At 40.2% G+C, this 20,683-nt stretch overlaps 1 protein-coding gene and 1 long non-coding RNA gene across 2 annotated transcripts in view; one reads left to right on the top strand and one right to left on the bottom strand.

Moving 5' to 3' along the window:
* EYS (eyes shut homolog) overlaps positions 1-20,683 on the top strand; it is a 491,695-nt gene that overhangs the window by 255,571 nt on the left and 215,441 nt on the right. The window contains exons 20-21 of the mRNA XM_083729676.1: positions 15,142-15,332; positions 17,429-17,520. Coding sequence (XP_083585802.1) covers positions 15,142-15,332; positions 17,429-17,520 — 283 coding nt within the window. The remainder of the gene's footprint in view (positions 1-15,141; positions 15,333-17,428; positions 17,521-20,683) is intronic.
* On the bottom strand, positions 186-1,618 carry LOC310840819. Its single transcript, XR_014562172.1, has 2 exons — positions 1,105-1,618; positions 186-508 (listed from the first exon to the last, which is right to left on the bottom strand). It is a non-coding gene; the product is annotated as an uncharacterized lncRNA (long non-coding RNA).

Below are 20,683 nucleotides of genomic sequence, written 5' to 3'. Positions count from 1 at the left end.
GGAGGTCTCTGTTCCTGGTGATATAATACCACAGAGTTCTACTACGTGTCTTCAAGTACTGCGTGGCCTTTTGATGCTCAGTGGAGTTTTTTTAGGACACGATTTTGATTTAACACTATATTGTAACAGTTAAATTAACTTGTAGAGAATGAACAAAGATAAACAGACAGGTGGACAAATGGGAATAACTACCAGTGAATCTCTTTATTTTATGTTCTCTGATTTGTGTTCTGAGTAATGCTTTTGTAGCGTTCTGGGCCTTGGAGGAGCATTTGGATGCTTCTAGAAGTTAATAAATTTTATTGCTTGTTTAAACAGCACCCTTGCCATTATGAGACCTGCTCCTGTAAACTACACTGAGGAAATCCATTAAAGAAAATCCATTCAAGTGCAGATTGTAAATAAACTCTAATTTTCTCTTGAATCAAACGCCACAATCTCATTCCCTTTAGAGTCTTCATTTTCAAGTTGGTGATCACTGGACAACGCTCTTTTCTTTCACTGCAAGCTGAAAGAGAACAGATGCTGGGAATATGCCGCTCCCACTCTAGAGTGGGGCTGAATTTGCCACACACACACCCCTCCTGGGTCAGGCCTTGTGCAGAACAGAACAGAAACTTCTGGAACAGAAACTTCTGGAACAGAAGCTGTTATGAGAGACATGGGTTTTAGTATCCAACTGGGAATGGGTGGCTGCCCTCCAGCTGCTGCTTCTCTTCTATTCTGGCAGCACCTTCCTTCCCTATATAGTGTAGGCTTTGCTAGTCATTATTTATGGGGCAGAGTAGGAATTTTTTTGGGGAAGCCACTGATTGGCCTTTGGAACACCTCTTTTTTTGCCTGCATCACACTGTAGGGTAATTCTAATTGGCTTGGAGTGGCTTAAGTTGGCATGAGCATGTGAGGAAATTTTGATTGGTTATACCCAAGGTATTATTGGGTTAAGGGCCCTCTTTGATCACCTCCCACAGCCTTTGGCTTAAGTATTCCTTGGGGGTGCCCTTTAGGCATGTACTGGACTGTGCTGTAAAACAAATGCCTTGGACTGAATCCCGAAACAAATATATAACAAGGGAAGCTAGCATGAAATAGTTATAATATTACCTGTCTTGGTTTGTACCAGACAGTAGCCACCTAGCTGCTGCATTCTTGATAAATTTGATGTTTTATTTTCTCCTTTAAAAAAATAAATACATCTTAAACATGGCACACAGTTAGGTGTGGTGTATATTATAGAAAAAGGCAAGTAGCTTTATTTTGCAAAGCCCACATGCTTACCATGGGGAGCCAGCCAAAAACATGGAATGCCTGCACTGGTGTGGACTTGTGAAAAACCAGCAGAGACTACAGCTGCAATCCTATACCCACTTCCCTGGGAGTAAATGTATGGAACTCAATGGGTTTGTTGAACTCACTGAAGTGCTATACGTAGGCTTGCACTGTAAGGCTGCAATTGTGTGCATATGACCTGGAAGTCAGTGAGATGTACTTTTGAGTAGACACTGTATTGCATCTGCCCTTTTCTTCTATAGGGATTAGATTTGTGGAAATGGCACACAAACCTCCTTAACTAGAATTGCCTAGAAGTTGCTTTGCACACTGATATTGCATCTCTGCACTGACAAATTACTGTTTACTCTGACTTCAGCGCACTCCTACATGTACACATTACATTACCCACAATCTAAAGGTACTCTGTAGTTTCTTGTGAAATATTGCTGCTTAACGTGCTCCCTACCCCCACCACCAGCTTTCCTCTAACTTGAAAATTGTAGCCATGTTGAATTTGTAGTAAAGCACAGGTGTGTACATTTGAGAAACTGACCTATCCTTCCAGTAGATGATGTGTTCAACGTTGTGTCCACACAGCTACTGGCATCCCCACCCTAGCTGTAATCCATGTCACCACTTTGACTCTGTCAGTGACAGAACCCTGATGTTGGTTGGGCTAAGGTTTCAGAGGATCGAGAAGTGACAGGGCTGCTGGTTAATATCCAACACTGGATTTTGATCTCTGAGCTCCATCCCTGATTTCAGAGGATAAGTGATTATAGAATTGCAGCCTCAATCACCATGATCATTATGAGAGGAGTAGGGAGAGGAAGGGGAAGAAAGAGGTGGAAAGGAAGGGGAAGAAAGAGGTGGAATTGCCACACTTTCCTTTTCCCTGATGTCAGAGATGGAGATCCCATCTGCACTATGGCCCTCAAGATGCTTTTCCAAATACTATTGGATGACACCTTAAATTTCCAATTAAACTCAGACAGAATTTTGTGTATGGTTTTCCATAAATTTCAGTGGTAACCCATCATTTCTTCATGTATTGGTTATTCCTCTTTTCCACGGCAGTTAGAAACATTTAAAAAAAAAAACCCCAAACATAAGGTGGCATTTTGCATAGCAGGACAACAAAATGCACAAGTGCCTTTTGTCTTTGTTTGCCTATTTAAAGCTGACATTCCTGACCACGGGAAGTTTAGGTTGAAAACAGCCATTGCTTAGTTTGTATAAACAACCCTCTAGAAATGCTTGCGCATTTAAATGGTCTAAGAGTAATGCTGAGCTGCAAGAAAACTAAATAGCAAATAAAAAAGCAATAAGGCTTTAAAATCTAGTTTGGGGCCACCCTCTGAGCTGCAGACAGTACAATATTAAGGCCAAACTACATATTATGTGCGAGATCTCTGATCTCCCAACAAATGTATTTTCACTAAGCAGCTGCCTCGGAGGCCCCAAAATTGGATTGAAGCATCAGTGCTGGGGGAAAGGGATTTAACCCTGTCCTATGTGCTGTCAAAATCCCCCTCAGCTGCTGTGTATCCCACTGCGGGAAAATATAGGCACCTGCATTTTTCTCCCCGAGGGGGCGAAATTTAAATTCAGAAAATGGCGGGGAGGAAAGGTTGTCCTTCCTTCCCCCTGTAGTGCTGCTCTAATCCAATTCACATATAAACCTGCGAAAATCCACGCCTACCCAGCAACACACCACCAGCACACCTGTGCTAGCTTTTAAGTGAAAATGACACTTTGGGAGATCAGTCAAAGATATCCTGCATAATGTGAAGTTTAGTGCCTTCCAGTGACGTGAATGAATTAGGATACGCGGGGAAAGTTAGTGTATCTCAGCTTTCCGGGTCAGTTTTCTGTGTAGATTCCTTTAAGCTTTCTGCCCAGCCTGGCAATGTGAAAGCATCTAACCCTTCCTAATCTTGCCGCAGCTTTCTGTTTCTCACACAAAGTCGGCTGGTGGTTGCTAGGCAACTGGAACTGCCAAGTTCCATATGGAGGCTAGATATTAATGGCCATTACACACTTCCCTCACATCAAAATTAATAGCGAAGAAATTGTTACAGCAAGGTTGGGTTTGTTTGTGTGTGTTTGTGTGTGTGTGTGTGTGTGTGTATTAGAGAACTTGTGAACAGGACAACAACAATAATATAGGCAAAGGGGTTAATCCTGGCAAGAATGTTCCTAGCTTTGTGTGTGCACAAGCCTGTGCCACTAAGAAACATTGGGGAAAGATAAATAGCATTAGGTCAGCATGGGAAATATTTTATTTATTAGTCCTACATATCTATATTGATTATTGGACTGCTTTTGCCGCCTGTCAAGAGATGACTGAAAAAATTGCATTAAAACATGTTGTTTATAATAATAATAGTAGCAGAAGTAGCAGTAGTGGTGATGCTATCATTTCTATTGTTTTGCTTAATGTTCCTGCCTGTTTTCAAGAACTAAATGTATGGGAATGAAAACATATTTCAGCACTGTGGAATAGACACTTTAACTAAGGCTCCATTACCAGACCAGATAATCTGGTAAAGCAGTTAGATAACTCTTAACTAGCGAGAGGTGAACTGAGTTGAGATTTCCTTGCCTCTCTAACAAAAGATGAAGTTGTTCTGTCTCTGTAATGCAGTTTCAGAGGAACCAAGTCTCATTAAAGCAGGAATGGTGAATCTCAGGGTCAGGGGCCATATACTGTCCTCAGGACTTCCCTATTTGACTCTCAGATGGCTCTCCCTAGTCCACACATCCACTGCACTGCCTACTTTTGCATTGGGACCTAGAAGTTGCTCCTGATGGAACTGGGACTGAAAAAGGGTCCCCACCAGTGTATTAGGGTTTTGCTCCCAAGCAGTCGGGAGTACAAGAAAGCTGTCCTATTTTGAAAGTTCTACCACTGTATGCTCTTTCTGACCTAACCCATTGGCTTTTCCCACTTAAAGAGTGGTTCTGAACTCTGACTTTTTGGCCTAGTTCAATTTACACATGCCATCAGTAGTTGGCACCATTGGAGACTTCCCAAGGCCCACCCTCCAGCAGAAGACGCACTAACTGCAGGTGATTACAGAAGTCTATCCACTGTAGTGATAAAAACAAATGAAGTTCTACTGCAAAATGACTTTGCTAGGAAACGAAACATAGATGGCTTTGTAGATAGTGATGAACTCACCGCATTTTGTAGTGTTTACAGTCCCAATTGTACAAACAGAACCTAATATAGCAAGCTTGCAAAAAAATAACCTGTGGCGATGTTACAGGAGACAGATCTTTGGTTGTATTAAACTTAACTTACCAATATTCACATGTCCCTCTGTCGCATGGAAGAAGGGATGTGCAATCCTTTTACCAGTCAAAGACAACAACAAAGAAAAATCAATGCTGCCAACACCAGTTATAATCGGTAATTGCAAAACTTCATTACTGCTGGGAAGTTCATTGTAGGCAATACAGCAATATAGGTGTACATATATTTGAAATTGTCTTGATTACGTTTTGGAAATGTTTGTACCCCCAGGACTGTATCCTCCTTAATCATGGATTATTTTCAAATGCTTGTGCCAAAGAATTAAGCCAGAAGCTATACTTAGAATGGGAGCTATTAGACAATAAGTTGATAGAGAATTGTCTTAGACGCTTTAATTTCTATATTGTCCAAATAATTTCAAGGTGTTTTGCATCCACTTATGCAAATATTGCAATTACCATATGTAACAGCAGAGCCCCAAACCTTCCTCTGCCTTAAATATTTCTTATCTATTGATATATTTATTTTTCTTTCACCCAGCAAAGTATGGAAGGATCTTCTCATCAATGATTCAGTTAATAGGTGGTAGGATCTGCCAGTTTCAGTACCCACAGTTTCTCATTTTCCCAGTCTTAAATTCAGCTCTTCATTGTGCAGCAATATGCATTTAAAAAATAAATCCTTAAGGGCTAAGGAGCAGGACTTTTTCTTTGATAGCAACCACTCCACAGAATCAACAGCTAAGGGGAAACATTTGTCTTCTTTCACCAACCTGTGAAAATCTACCTCTTTCTTCAAGCTTTTCCAATATCAGTTTGATTTTTAAATTATTATTACAGTTGGTATTTGCTGAGTTGTTTGTTTTATCTATTGTTTTTTAAAAAATGTATTTCATTTGCTGCTTTATTGTATCTTTTTCTTTGTGTGACTATATATTATTATTTTTCCTGCACAAAAGCAAACAACACATTCAATCAATAATAGTGAAAATATTATTCTTCAGAAATATTATAGGAATGTAGCAGTAATGGATGACAGAATTTTCTTCTGTGTTTGTGAGCCTAGAGACAATCTGTTTCTATTTTGGTAAAGCATGATGTGAAAGAAATATTATGTTGCTATAAAAGAAAAAGAAAAACGTAAAGCATCATTTCAGGTTTTGGTTCTTTTTGCATGCTGCTTTGTCCATTTTTATATCTCACGAAAGCATTCTGGTTATCCTTGCTATGCAATATTTAAGAAGGGACTAGGATTTTGATTTTATTTCCCCTCCAGTAATCTTCATTTGAACACAACAGAGATAAAGAGTTTCCGTGGCTTACTTTCTCTGAGTGTTTCATGCAGACTCTTTTTCTTTTTGAAATCCAACAATAAGAGTTAGTAGTTGAGGGGCTCTGTTTATCAGCTATTTCAACATAAATTAATCTACATCACTATCAGCCAGTACCACAACACAATTAAGCCAAACCATTTCACTTAAGTCTAATTTAATCCTATTAAATCCAACAGAAATACAGTATTTTAAATCTACATCTCCACCAACATCCAAACTGAATGTTCAAAAAGAAAACCAGTTAACAAAAGCAGTTTACCAACCCCCCTTCCAGTGCAGCCCCCTTCATTTAAACAGCCTGTGCAGCCTATTCCACAATGACATTTTGCTGCATGGTTGTGGAGTTGGAAGGAGAAGCTGGAAGGGAATCAGCCTCAGACTCCAGCAGTGATGGTAGACCACAGTAGTCCATGTGTTGTAACCCCAAGGCTGCCCTTGGGCTTGGTCTGGAAGCTCCAGCTGGTGAAGAGTGTGTCAGCAAAACTTCTAATAGGGCCACATAACTGCCAACATGGGACACCACTGTTAAAACAGTTGCACTGGTTGACCATCTTCTACTGAGCCAGATTCAAGGTCCTTGCATTTATTTACAAGACAACTTAGGTCCAGGATAACTTAGGGACGGCCTGAACCCTTATATCCCAGCTCAGTCACTGAGATCATCTGTAGGAGCATGGCTGGTTGTTCCATGAACTGATCAGGCTCATGTGACATCAACATAAAACCAAGCCTTCAGGGTTATGGGGGGGATGTTCCTCCAATAGAGATTCAGCAGGCACCATCTGTATTGACTTTCAAGTGTTTGTTGCCATGCTTAAGCAGACAATTAAGAATAAAGCTTTTCTGTAATAGTCAGATGGTAATGATTTTTTATTTTATTTTATTTTTTGCTTTAGTCTTATTGCATTTTAATGGTTGTGAACCACATTGATTTTTAAAAAAATGAAATTCTGGTATAGAAATATTTTTAAAATATAAATAAATAAAACAAGAACCACATCTGCAGGCTGGCACAATGAAGAAGTGCTATATGAGTGTTGAGGGCTCATTCTCAAGTGGGGCAACTGCTGCATCAACTGAATCAGAGTCCTGCTCAGTCGGACAATGGGCCCCTCAGGCAGATGGCATGTCAGAAATGGCCTAAGCTGTCTTTGCATTTATTTATTTTTTAAAAAAGACCAAATCAAATTGTTTCAGCATTCCTTTGTTTGGTTTTTTTTCCTTCTTCTTACTAACAGCAAGTTGTAAACGGAGCCTTCATCAGCATATATATGGCACTGAAGCCTATTGAGTGTAATCATGACTCTTATTGTTCTTCTCGAAGAGAAAAGGGATAGAGCTCCACATGAGTTTTTAAAATGCAGAGGTTCTTGCAAGGCGAATAAGGCATGTTTGTTCCATGGCAGATATTTGCATGGGTAGAAAGGCACTGTGTTGCCCAAGGCAGTGCTTTTTTTCTGGGGGTACTCAAGGGTATGCAGTACCAGCACCTTTTTTCAAATGTTAAAAGTGAGCACCTTTTCTTTCTTTCTTTCTTTCTTTCTTTCTTTCTTTCTTTCTTTCTTTCTTTCTTTCTAAGAAATGGCACAAGGTAATAACAACATCCTCAGTGCCTTAGCACTCTGCCATCTCCCAAAGTCTTTGGGCTGCTCTCAGTTATGACAAAGTGAGTTCTAAAGAGGGTTTATTCATAACCGTTGCTTTTCTTTGCCCAAGAGCCCCTTATGGGCTCCACTGAAAGTAGTTCTGGGTGTTAACCACACTTTATTGTTGGCATAGCATGCCACATTAGAGGACATTTCAACTTTGTGAGGATAAACACAGCCATAACTCTCAGCACGTCATGCAGCACAGACTTCTCTGACAGAATAAAACATAGGTTCCTTGTAATTCTGGGTTCTTGCATGGAACCAAAGGTGAGGAGTATTATATCCAAATAGCACTGTGTCTGGAAACAGAGCAACTAAGGATCGTTCCAGTACTTTTATTCCAGCTAGCTGAGCCAGCATGGCTATAAGTACATTCTGTTCTAAAGCAAGAAGCTATGCGGAAAGCAACCTAAGAATTCAAGTATAAGCCGTAAATAAAGGGGGAAAGGGGGCATGTTCCAAATTGATTTGTGTGGACTTCTGAAAAGTAGAGCCACAAAAACCATACTTTGCACCAATGGTTGTTTGAGCAGCTGTGAAATATGTATTTTCAATGCCCATCTGAGAATGTTAGAAAGAATGTGGATTTCTTTGCACTTTTTTGGCATTTTGTGTCTCTTTGAATTTATTTGTATGTGTGTGAGAAAGAAAGAGAGACAGAGATCTATATTTTGCGATCTGGAGATGGAATAGCTGGTTCTTTGCTCAAGTGCTGCATTCATCTTTATGTGGCTCCCTTTACAGCTACAACTAGCCTAAAAGGTGGGGGGTGGGATATTGATGCTGCAGCATTTAGTGTGCAATCCTGTGCATGTCTACTCAGATGCAGCCCAACTGACTTAAATGGGACTTACTCCCAGATAAGAGACTTTCAGATCTAGTCAATCAGTTAGAATAATCAGTGTGACAGTCTTTGATCAATCAAAAAGTGCCTCCAGTCTTATTTTTTAGTGCTACTTCTTTTAATGCATAATACTTAGAAAAAGCACCATATTAGAAGAGGTATTTCACACATGGGAGAATTGTTTCACTCAAATGCAAATATTTTTCAGTGTAGGCTGCTACCCTATTCTTACTCACCTGAAATCACATCCAGAAAGACTCACTTCTGCGTAAACTTGCATAGGGTTATACTGCTAATGGATTCACTGTGCAGGAGTAAGTCCTGTTGAGTTCAATAGAGCCTACTTACTCTATAGTAAGTGTGGTCCGCACTGCACAGCATGCAATTAACTGAATAAGATTTCCTTTACCATCTGAGAGCCCTAAAGCCACTCTGGAATACTATGAAAGTTTGAGGAAAATATGGGTTGTATTCAACATAGCACGAAGGATATTATTCCTTCATTACAAGCATTTATGCTTTCCTGACAGAAGAATCTCCCCTCTCCCTTCCCTGTGAGCTGTTCTGTAGGGTCTCCCAACCCTCTGGAGAAGGTATTGGGGTTTTGTTTTTTTTTGGGGGGGAGCCCAGTTTCCCTAGTGGTAATAATTATGCTGACTAGAGCAACATCTTATTCAAATGCAGTCCTTTGCTGCTTTCAGTCATGTATCCATAAAAAAGCAATAATGGCATGTGGTCACAGCTACAGGTATTCTATTCATTGGTAACACTAGGATTACAAAGAAAGAGATGATATGTAAATGTGATCAGAAATGCTTTTATAGTCTAATTGAAAAAGTCTTGATAATGCACTTCAGGAAAAGAGGTGTTGAAACATTTAAAAGTAGAATTCTGTGATCTGATAAGAGGGTGGGTGTTATATATCACTGTAGACCTATTTTGGTCTTATTTCTGTATATTAATTTTTTTATTCAGATATTTTGCTCAATAATATCAAATGCAACAAATATTTCTGTGGCATTCTATAGTACTTCTTTATCCTGGGAGCTATTTACTTCCCTGGCCTTTGATGAACAGTTTAAAGTGCAGATGAAAAGCTTTGATGAACCTGTTGTACCATTATGAACCCGTCCTTTCCCAGGACCTCTTCTGCTCTGAAATAATAATATTCATAAGCATGTTTGCAACTACTACTCAATCAAACTGGTTCAGAAGCTAGTTAAAATGATCGAGAGAAAAGCACTTGTTTAGTACACATAGGCCCCACTCCCTATTTGCATATGATCTGCAAAGAGACTGCAAAAATTATGAATTGTTTACTAAAGACTGATTGCTGACTTGGCACATGTAGACGATTTCCTGCCCTTGTTTGTGTTGTGTGATTGCTCAAGTCATCTCATTAACATGGTGGCCTTTCTCTTCCATCACTGAAAACATGGATGGAACGTCAACAGATTTGAAGGGAGAAGAGGGTAGCCAAAGACACTTAACAAATGGAGCATGGTAACACTTGCAGCACAAGCCTCTCCCTAAACATGTCCATAAGGATATTCTTCATGCTGCCCAACATAAATAAGTTGGAGATGTCACTGAGGATCTTTTGTTTTGTTTTGTTTTGTTTGCCTGAAGCATTGTAATATTTTGTGGCATTTTACCTTCTTCAGAACCACTAAAATCTTGCTTTTGTGTAAACAGAAACTGATCTGTGCTTTGCCTCTGGTTCTATGTAGAACCAAAATTTGTTTGTGCAAACCATGGTTTTACTGCTGAGGCTTAGATCCACAGGCTTCCACTGAAGGAGCGCGATAGAGAGTTGTACAATATAACTCAAGACAGGTTGAGGTTGTTATTTAAGCAACAACAGCAACCAATCATTGGTAGTTTACATTTTATTTTCACTTCTTAAAGGTCTTAGTAAAAGGGAATATTTGATTTAATGTCAGTCATTCGAATTTAAAGCGCGCACACAAACACAAAGTCTTTTATGAAGCCATTCTATTTTGCATCATACTCCTTTTCCCTCTAAAATTTAGTATAATCTGGCATACACTGTGGGCCCACCAAGCAGAAGACACATATTACCAGCCACATATTTCTAGCCTGCTGCAAACATCACAATCTCTTCCCCCTTACCTCATTTTTGTAGTCCAGGAAAGAACAAAAACAGTACCATCGTGATGGAGTCTAGTGAGCTTGAGAGTTTAACTTTTAGTGTAGATCTCATGAATACCAACATAGTATGCCAGCACCGTATATAGTGCTATCTGCAGGTTAGGAACACAGCAACACCCCTTCCCTTGGTTCATTTAGCTGAGTCTGAACTCACTGGCAGCAGCTCTCCAGGCTTTCGGGTAGGGATTTTTCTCATTCCTACCTGGAGATGCCAAGGATTTAACCTGAGACATTCTGCAGGCAAGGCTGGTGGTCTGCCATGGATCTATGGCCCTTTTTCACAGGTGGAGAGGGCCCATGAGCCTGGTGTCTCTGGTGGGCTCTTTGCTGCTGCTGCTAACACCAAATTCAGCACTTCTTTGCCTTTGGCCCCACTCCACACCATCGCCCAGTGTGAGAGAGTATGGTGGGCAGATGCTGCTCCTTCTCCTTGCTTGAGTAGGGCAGGAGAACAGGCAGTAGTAGCAAGGAAGAAGGGGATCAGGAAACTCCGGAGGCCTATGGTGCATCCCTTGCTGGGGGGGGGGGGTCTCCGCACATTACCAATCATGCCTACCTGTGATGTTGCTTTGACTATAGCCTCCTGACCTCTAGGACATTTAGGCATGGCAACTAAGTATGGCACCAAATGCAAGGAGCCCTGCATGGCTAAGTTTCCCCTCCAAAAGCTGTGCCTTCTTCAGACAGTGGCAGTCACTGCTACCAGCTATGTTGATGACCACCAGTTAATGGTCTTTAAAAGTTGATTAGATAAATTCATGGTTAAGTTTTTTTGGTGTGTGTTTTTTTTTTTACTCCAGTGATTTTATTAGACCTTTCAGTGGCAGCCAATCCAGGTTGTTTTTAGATCAGCCTGGGAGCTGGCTGTTTCCATGGCTTCCACAGTGTTTAGTATCAGATTTTCTGTAGGTGTGTTGAAAATGGGTAGGGTGTTTAGTTTGAATTTCTGCATGTAGGAGTTCCAAAATGCCCAACTGGCTTTATTTTGTTAAGTCAGCTTTTTATTCAGTTTCTATCCAGTTTCTTAATGACAACTGGGAGTAAGAGTTAATAATAGTTTTTTTTAAAAAAAAAAACTCCACTGAATAATAAAAACAAAACACGTGTGAACCAGCTAAGATAAAAACTCTCCTGCTAAAAAGAGGAGGACAGGCTTATAGGGCTACTCCTATATTTGTAGTTTTTGTGTTCTCTGGTTTTAAGCAAAGTGCTATTTTCTCTTCTGTTTCCATTTGTAATCTACTCAAGTAGAAGCAGCCAGATTTTTGAACATTTAATGTACTGTGAAATTCTGCTCAGTGCTACTTGGGTGACTACAATCCATATATGCTTTTATCAAGCACCTTTCGTGTCCTCCTGTGATATGGGGTGCAGGGAAATTAAAATGTCAAAATAAAAAATTCGTTGTTCAAATAGTCATGAAGCGTGAGCCAGAAAGCCACTACTTCACATCTCATATCAGTCATAAACTCAGAAGGTGGTTTTAGGCAAATCCGGCTTCTGCAGCCATTTGCAATCATAAAAATGAACTACCTTGCAGGCCTGTTGTAAGTATTACTTAAATAAAGTATGTGAAAAAACTTGTATAGTATAATACCAACAATAAAAGCAATGAAATTTCATGTTGGAAAAGTCACACAAAATATTCACCTCATGTAAAATCTTTCCAAGGGTTTAAGTTTTCAAAACAATTGTCCACAAACACTAAAGGAGATTAATTCTTTATTTCTTTTTACATACCCGAAAACTGTAGCAGTTGATCGCATAGAAAAACCATGTAGCTATCCTTCTGAAATTTGGGGAGATTGATGCCCTCAGAAGAGGCAACATTGCATGAAATCTTCCTCCAATTCCACCCCCAAATTTTAAGAAGTTATGGACATTTCGTTTTAAAAAAGAACATCCATGTCTGCACATTTCATCAAAAGAAAGAAGACTCTAACTAATTTTGATTAATTCCCAGTAGTGGAGAAATGAAGCAGCCTTGCATGAACCCTTAGCTGAATTGGGCAGCCTATGAAGCACCTCAAACCAAGTCAAACTGCTTCCCAATATACCAAATCGGGGTCTAAACAATATATTGAAGTCTGTGCACACCTCTATTTCTGACATAAGGCAATATTGTCCTGGGCAAATGGACTTATCCATGCACCATTTAGCTGTTTTCCAGTGTTCCAATTGCTTTGTTCCAGATATTTGTTTTCCTTGCTCTAAGCTACCAACTGAGAGTGCTACGTAAAAGGTTAGAGGAAATGCTAAGGGTTTTGATATGTAGAACAATAAACTCAAGGGCTTGTTGAGGACAATTTAGAGAGCGATTAGATGCTACTAGAGGGCAGGGTTTGTCAACCTTAGACGCTGTGCAGAAGGAGAAATTGCAGCAGGTGAAGCTTGTAATTGCATAGTCCTACAGGGCTGAGAAAACCTACTGAAATTCCCTCTTCTGAACAACTATTATGGCACAGAAGCCTTTGAACTTATTGGAGCTCTTTTCTTCTTGCTTTGATGCTTAAGGGGAGCTGAGACTGCCATTTGATTCCAATGTATACATTGGGTGATGGCTTCAATGATGTGAGTTCTGAAAGCACAAGGATGTGTCACTTACATTTGGTTGGTTTGTTAAATACCAGAAATACTTTCATTGTGAAATAAGGGGGCAATTGTTCCATTTGTGAAATAAATAATGCCTTTTTTAACATGAAATGTGCCAAGGGGGAGTGGCGTGCAAAACAGTGGCAGTAATTGAGTGCAGAGAAATTTATTGCAAGAATGTCTGGCACCCCATGTTTTGAGCTATAGCTCTTCACTGGGGTACTGCTCCAAGAAAAGATAGTGTGTGAATCTCAAAGCATGAGAATCACAAATACAGAACACAATATAGAGCAATTGTTCAAAAGAACTAAAGTATCATTCATTATCTTCTCAGATCTATAGGAAGAATAAAATAGACCTTCAGTAGGTACATTTTGTCGTGTGGGTGACAAAGTGTTGTATGTAGCTCAAAACCTCTTTTGGTTTTATATATTCTTGTAATAAACCTGCCTTTGCATGTAAATATCAGCTATGGGCTGGATCCAGAGTAATCCAGTTGTGGACAAGCTGAAAACAGCCTCACCATTTCATTGCGGTTTTCACAGCTGGTGAGCTGGGACTCAGAGAACAGCTGTGAAGGCACAACTTAGTAGTGAGCAGTGAAGGTAGCATCTACACTGTTTAGGGATCATAGGAGCCAACTCTCAAGGGCCAATGTCCCTTCGGCCCCCACAATAAAATATTAGAGGGGTCCAGTCCCCACCCCAAGTTGATGGCATAGCCATTCAAATAGTGTGTGTGTGACTGATCAACTTGTGATTCATTATGTGGGGTGGGGCATACCTGCTCCTCCCCGTTTGTTCGAGTTAGCACCCCTGCTAGGGATTGCAGTTGTAGATGAGTTGCAGAAAGTGAAGGAAAGTTGTTGTCCACAATTTCTACATTAGTATTTTCCCCATCACATTTTGGCTAGCTCTGAAAGCATAAATAGTTTCCCTATCTGTCCTTAGGTATTTTCGCTAAGTTTGTCCTCAGTTTGCCCTTACATGGGGCCGTATAAAGTTCTCTGGTTGGAGAACAGGGAGTGGCATTTAAACCATAATGCTTTGTCATTGAATTTGGAACGAAAAGGAATTTGCCTCTGTGTTGCCTTGCTCTTGGCATTGCTGCTATAAAAATTGCCATCAGTGCTCATGGTAGAACCAAAGGTGCTGAAATCTGTGAACTCCTTTGAAGTCTGAAAGTAAGACATGCCCTCAAAAGGCAGTCATATTGAAAAGGATTCAGTTAAATTCAGGGGGGAAATTATTTATGCATATGTATACCTCATACATAGTGGGATTTTCAAAGATCATAGGAATGAAATGTATGAGGAAATGCATTGGTACATATTTTCAGAACAAGAAATGTTCTTTCTATTTTGTTATCTTTCAGCATCCCTTGAACATTCTTTGTGAAAAGATCTCAATAATTCTAATTCTATGTAGTTCTTATTGTGAAATGAGAATATTTCTCTGCTTGAATAAACTGTTAAAACGATCATGACTGGCCCATTGACCAACTGATACTCAGTTGTTTAACTCAGTGGTGTCAGGTCTGAAGATGTCCCTATCTATGTGGCCAAGTCAGTGGTTTCACTGGTGTTATCAATTTGACATTTTACAAAAAGAAAAAGGAAACATTTAATACTACGGATGCTCACATTGGTCAATATCTGCAGTTGCTCAGTTTTCTTGCATGCGATTAATAGAGAATTCAGTACCAAAGGAACCCTATTGCGTTCACCTATTGTGTGCAAACACCAGGAACAGGCAGCTCAGGGCAGGTAGTCCAAGGATGTTACAAAGAGTGCTGTCATCACTGCAGCATAATAGGCAGTAATCAGAAGGTACCATTCTTCCACATCATTGAATCTCTCTGCTAGTAAAACAATCCACTTGCTGATTTCTGCCTGTTTTTCAGCACTGAATGCACAGGAACTCTGCCAACAAAACCTTCAGAGTCCTAGATTCTATTTCTTTGCCTCAGTGGTAGGTAATCAACTAATGTGCATTCTTAATTTCCCCCCACTCCCCAATAGATTCTAGCTATATCCAATACCAAGGGAATTCTTACATGGAATTTGAGGGTTTTCGTTTGCAACCACAAAACAACATCAGTTTAGAATTCCAGACCTTCAGCTTCGAAGGAACCATTCTTTATATTGAACAGAACCCAAGAACAGTGGGACATTTCGTTATTCAACTTTCTGTCAAACATGGGACCTTACAGGTAATGTTTCAAATTATTGTTTAAAGTACAGTTTGAGCTTCCCCACACCACACCACACCACCAGCAGCTAATACATTTGGGTACCCATGGATGTTATTAAGTGTTTAGAAACAGTTCTTTTAAAATGATGGTGGTAATGATGTCACTGTTTAAATTGCCCCCTTTCCGAATCCTGTTACAAGTGGTAATTATGACACCTGGGGATAATATTCATGCATGATAGGGGAGGGAAGCTGTGTGGGCATTGATAACAACAGTTCACATGAAAAATGTACAGGAATAGAATGTGGCAGAAGAATGTGGCCTTGCTTCATGATCGGTAGTTCATGGACTCTCAGATGAAAACAAAATACCAGTAATATACTGAGTTAACCTATTAGGTACATCATAAATATATTAAAGTCCTCAATATCCCAGTTATTCAAAGGTTTAATAAAAAGTACATCCACCTGGTTCTAATGACCCCCCCCCCAAAGCCCATCTTGAGTGCCTTAATGGAACTATCATTTCCCGGACTCCCTTATAGGGGAACCAAGATGGACAAACTGGTTTCCATTTCTAGTGTGGACTTGCCTGTGACTGTCTGGCATTACCCAATCTGGTGCTCTCTAGGACATGTTAGATTACACCTGGATGGCACCAGTTTGGCCTAACTGATCTTGTAATAAAGAGGTTTTTTGAATTTGCAGAACACTGTACACTTTTGTCATATCATATACACATTTATTTCTTCCTGCACATAATCCACTAAATGGACTTGCTTTAAAATTATCTTGCTGTGCAGCAGTAGCTATAGCAGTATTTATTTGCAGTATATTTTTATTGCACAGTAAATGGGTAGAATTTCCAGTTTTCCTGGATTGAGACTAAAAATTATGTCTTCTGATAGTTCATATGTATAAGAACTGCTCATTGTCTTTACATTTATAATGAAAAGATTAATAAAGAAATAAGCCCATGTAGTTGCGGAGATGTGGCTGTTCCAGAAAATTTTGAATTGAGGGAAATTTTGTATCAGAAAACTTTCGGATGCCGCAGCAAAGAAAGCAAAATACTTCGACACTGCTAAGCTCGCCTGACATTGAAGTTGTCATCCATTCATTGTAACCCATGAAGTTATTCCTATAGGAAAATAAACCCCTAGAAAAATGTCTGCCTCGTGTCACTGTGCGGATGTTAAAAAAGGAGTGTGCAGTACTGAAAAACACATAAAACCTATGGGAAGCTCCCAGTGTTATTTGTGTCTGTATGAGAAGAATCATGGCTTCCACAAGCATTGTGTGAAGGAAGAGCCTTCAGTCCCCAGATCCTATTTCAGAGCGCTTGTGATTTACTTATGGGCACACAGACAAATAGATCAGCTCCTGCTTTTCATTAATTCACATTAATGGATACCACAGAGTGCAATTAAAGACATGATTCTACACAGCACGCATTGCCCAATGATGCTTTCCCATTTGCACAATGGGGCTTCTGCTTCCTCCTTTCCCAACCAACTGGAGCAGATTTCGAGGGCATGCAATGGGAGCTGCAGGGGGGAGGAAAAGGAGAAGGCAGATGCCCACTTGTGCTATGTTTGCTCTCACCCAGTATATACAAATTAGCTAAACACCACACAGGTATGTAAAGTGTGGATTAGCAAGGACGCTGACTTTCAGCGCTGTTAATGCTGAAGGTAATAGTCTACGAAAGGATCATCAGAAAATGAAGTTGATTTACTCATTCCTAATCTTATTTGCAGCAAAGGAACATGGATTTCCTATTCAGTTACTGGCTTAGACATCTAATAGCAAGATTTATGTTTTGATCAAAGTTTTTTGGTGCTAGCTGGCTTGGCCCCGAGTTGCATATGCACAGGAATTGTCCTGCTCTGTCCGTTAAAAATGTGAACTTCAGTGTGCATACAAGCATCTGCCACTGAATGTACTGTGTGGTTTTAGATGAACGAAAGAAACCCCTGCATGCATATCTGCCATGGGGAAGAGAAGCATTTCCTCTTGTGTCCTGATTTCACTCATTTGTGTTTCAGCTTTTAAAAATTACTGATGCTTTGCAATTACAATAAATTATCTCCCCTCCCCGCTTCCTTTATTCAGTACCAATTTGTATGCGACAGCGTAGGAGAAATTAGAAACATCAGTACTAATGTGAGAGTGGATGATGGACAGAAATACAGAGTGCGCGTTAGGTAAGTCTATTCACTTATTTATTTGTTTTGCCATTCACAGTGTCTGAGTTTGTCATAGAGGATAATGGGCCAATTGATCAGTTCAGTCTGCAAGGTTATCCTGGTTCACACCCTGAGATGCAGACCTAACATTAATGAAGTCAATTGAAACTTGACCTCGACTTCAGCGAAGTGCAATACCAATTATCATGGGAACGATGTAATTAATTAAGATTTGTGACTTGTTCCCATCCCAGAAGGATCACAGCAAGAAACAGTTATTTTCAAAGAAACAATATCCAGCTTGTAGGTTTTTTATAACCTTCAGAGGCCACTGGCTGTTCCAAATAAATGGGCAGTTGATTTGCAAGAGTTTAACAGCCCTAACTAGGATCTCCATCCAAACCAGCTGTGGGAAACCTGTGGCCTTTCAGATGGCGTTGGACTCCAACCCCCAAGTGCTGCAGCCAGCATGACCAAAGTTCAGGGGTGATGGGAATCACAGCCCAGGAATATCTGGAGGGACACAGGTTCCCCACACCTAATCTAAACTATTGTGTGAAACCAATAGTTTTACTTATCATTAACCGTTGTTCAAGTTGATGCAGAACACTGAACTGGGGTTAAAGAATAAAGCCAACAATGGAAGAAAGCGACAATGTGCTGCACAGAGGGGAACAGAGGAGCAGAGGAAGTGAATGTTGCTGGCTCCTGATGCACTAGCATTATGCTTGCACCAGACCACAGTCCTGCTGACAGCTTGATGCCCCTTCCCCACAATTAAGCACATGGTGTCATCTTATTTATTAACCTGGGACAGTATGGTACAGTGAATTCCAATGGAGCAGAATACTTAAAAATTCAATAAGCAAGTTAACTGAGCAATAAGATGTGGCAGGAGCATATTGTTCATTTTTAAAAATGGCAGTTTTGCTGCCTTAAGACTGAGACCGTAAGGCCAGGTGCCTTTCTCCACCACTGCTTATCATTAGTAGACACTATCACACACCATGAAGTTTCTTATTGGAATTATAAAATGTTAATTTTGAGAGAAAGCATGCAGGGCAGATAGAGCTAACAGCTTTTAAAGGTAGGACATGAACTCTGCCTCGTTAGATTAAAGCCATCTCTACTAGTTTCAAAATGCTAATGTTGATACTAATGGGTTCCGTTCAAAAGAATGAAAAAAGCTTATGCTTTTCTTTAGAAATTTGCTGCTTGTGTACTAATGCACATCTCATCCTTGTGGTTGCAATGGCATTTAACACTCTGCTTAGGGGCAAATCTCACTTTCTACTTATGTGCCCCCAAACCATGGCTCCTCCTCATACAACCTGGCACCAGGTAAAGGCAACTCTCTTCCTCCAGGCCTTTGAGTAGGCTCAGTGACTATTTGAGAAAGCAACAACAGACAACAGGTTTGTTTTTTTCTGCATTATTGCTACCCACCCCAGGATCACTTGTGAAGACAGGTGAAATATAAGTGTTACACAGTTTCTAAAGAATAAAAAGGATATAAGTGAATGGTTATCTCTGACAATACAATTACGGATACCTAGTTAGGAAAAATCCTCTCTGAAAGACATGCAGGCCTTTGATTATTGGGCTCATTCATTGTCATGTGATAGTGAAAATGACCAAAAGGACCTACTATGGTTGTGTGTTTCTAACCATTCATCTGAGCACAAAATCCAGCAAGCTCATGTTCTGGCAAATGCACATACAAAAAAGCCTGGTTAACTGGATTGAAACCAATTAACTCTCTCTGAATAGTGCAAAGTCATTCTTAGGCAGGCTATGGACTCAGCCACTGGTCAGTCAGACATTCAGTCCTCCCAAATATCAAAAATGTGTTTCCCAGCTAACTGAAATGGATGGGATGACATAGGTTTGCCAACTGAAAATGGTAGCCTTCACATGCTTACAATGTGTGGCTATGGAAACATGGGGGGGGCGGAGGTGGCCCTTCCATGAGGTAGGGAAGAAGCAGGTGCCTCTGGCAGCAGACGTGCAAGAGACAGCACTCTGCCTGCCCGTCCCTCCACTCCTGCTACTGGTGAAATGCCCCCTTTTACCGGGAGTGTTCCAGCAGGCTACTTTGCCACTCGTCTTTAATGCCCCTGGGATGGAGAAGGTGAAAAAGCCATGGTCCAACTGGTTTCATACATCTGAACATGGAAAAACAGTTTAAAACTTGTAGACCGTACTTGATGCTCAGGAAACATATATATACAGCACTTCGAATTGTTCAGAATGTTCCACTTGCGTTGCCTGGGTAATGTTTTTAACAGCACAGTAAGGGAAGTCCGTATTTTTTCATTCACACAATGCAGATGGGACAGGGAGAGAGAGAGAGAGGTTTGCCTGAGGCCAGCTGGTTAGGTTGTGACAGAGCTGAGATTTGAACAGGGGCACTCCAGATCTGCAGCTCACTCACTTAGTCACTATGCTAGACTAGTCTCATGACATCCATGTAATGCAGTGGATTGATGCATAATTAGACTGATAAGTGTAATTAATTTGGAGTCTTTCTCTAATTAAGCAATGGTTTAAATGGATTGACGTAGAAGGTAAATAAATGAAAGCTAATATATTCTGGGTGTGCATCAAGATCAAATGGGAGCAATCAAGGAAGACGGTTAACTGGCTTTTAAAAAAAGAAAGAAAGAAAGAAAGACTGCTCAGAGCAGCTGGTTCTTTCGGATTATAGTACAAGAAGAAAACTTCTGCTACAAGGTATTGCTTTTATGGCACACAGGAAAATTATGGCACATTATTCAATTTGATGTGGCATTATCATGTATGAGAATTAAGCTGCAATATTATCTGGGCATTAAACAAGCTAATACCAAAAAGAAATTGCCGTGGAAGGGCCTTCAGAAAATCATGATAACCAAGTCACTTTATTCCCAATATATCTATTTCTATATTTTCAATTGACTTGATTAACCTGTGGAGTAAATTTTGGGAGTGTTATTTTGATCTTAGTCTTTTTTTCACAGATGAATGGATTAGCAGATGGGCTAATAACCTCACTTCCTGGGGGTAATGTCACACATTAGTAAATGTCATAAATACTTCATCCTCCAAGAATAGTTTCAAGTATTTTTTTATTGGGGGTTGGTGGTGAGTGTACACAATAAAGGAATTGGATTTAATGGCACAAAACCCTCAAGCAAAGCCG

The sequence above is a fragment of the Podarcis gaigeae genome (genome assembly GCF_964106915.1).
Source record: "Podarcis gaigeae genome assembly, chromosome: 3".
NCBI classification, from domain to species: Eukaryota; Metazoa; Chordata; class Lepidosauria; order Squamata; family Lacertidae; genus Podarcis; species Podarcis gaigeae.
Note: the sequence above shows the minus strand (reverse complement) of the source record. Positions and strands in the feature narration are given on the sequence as shown.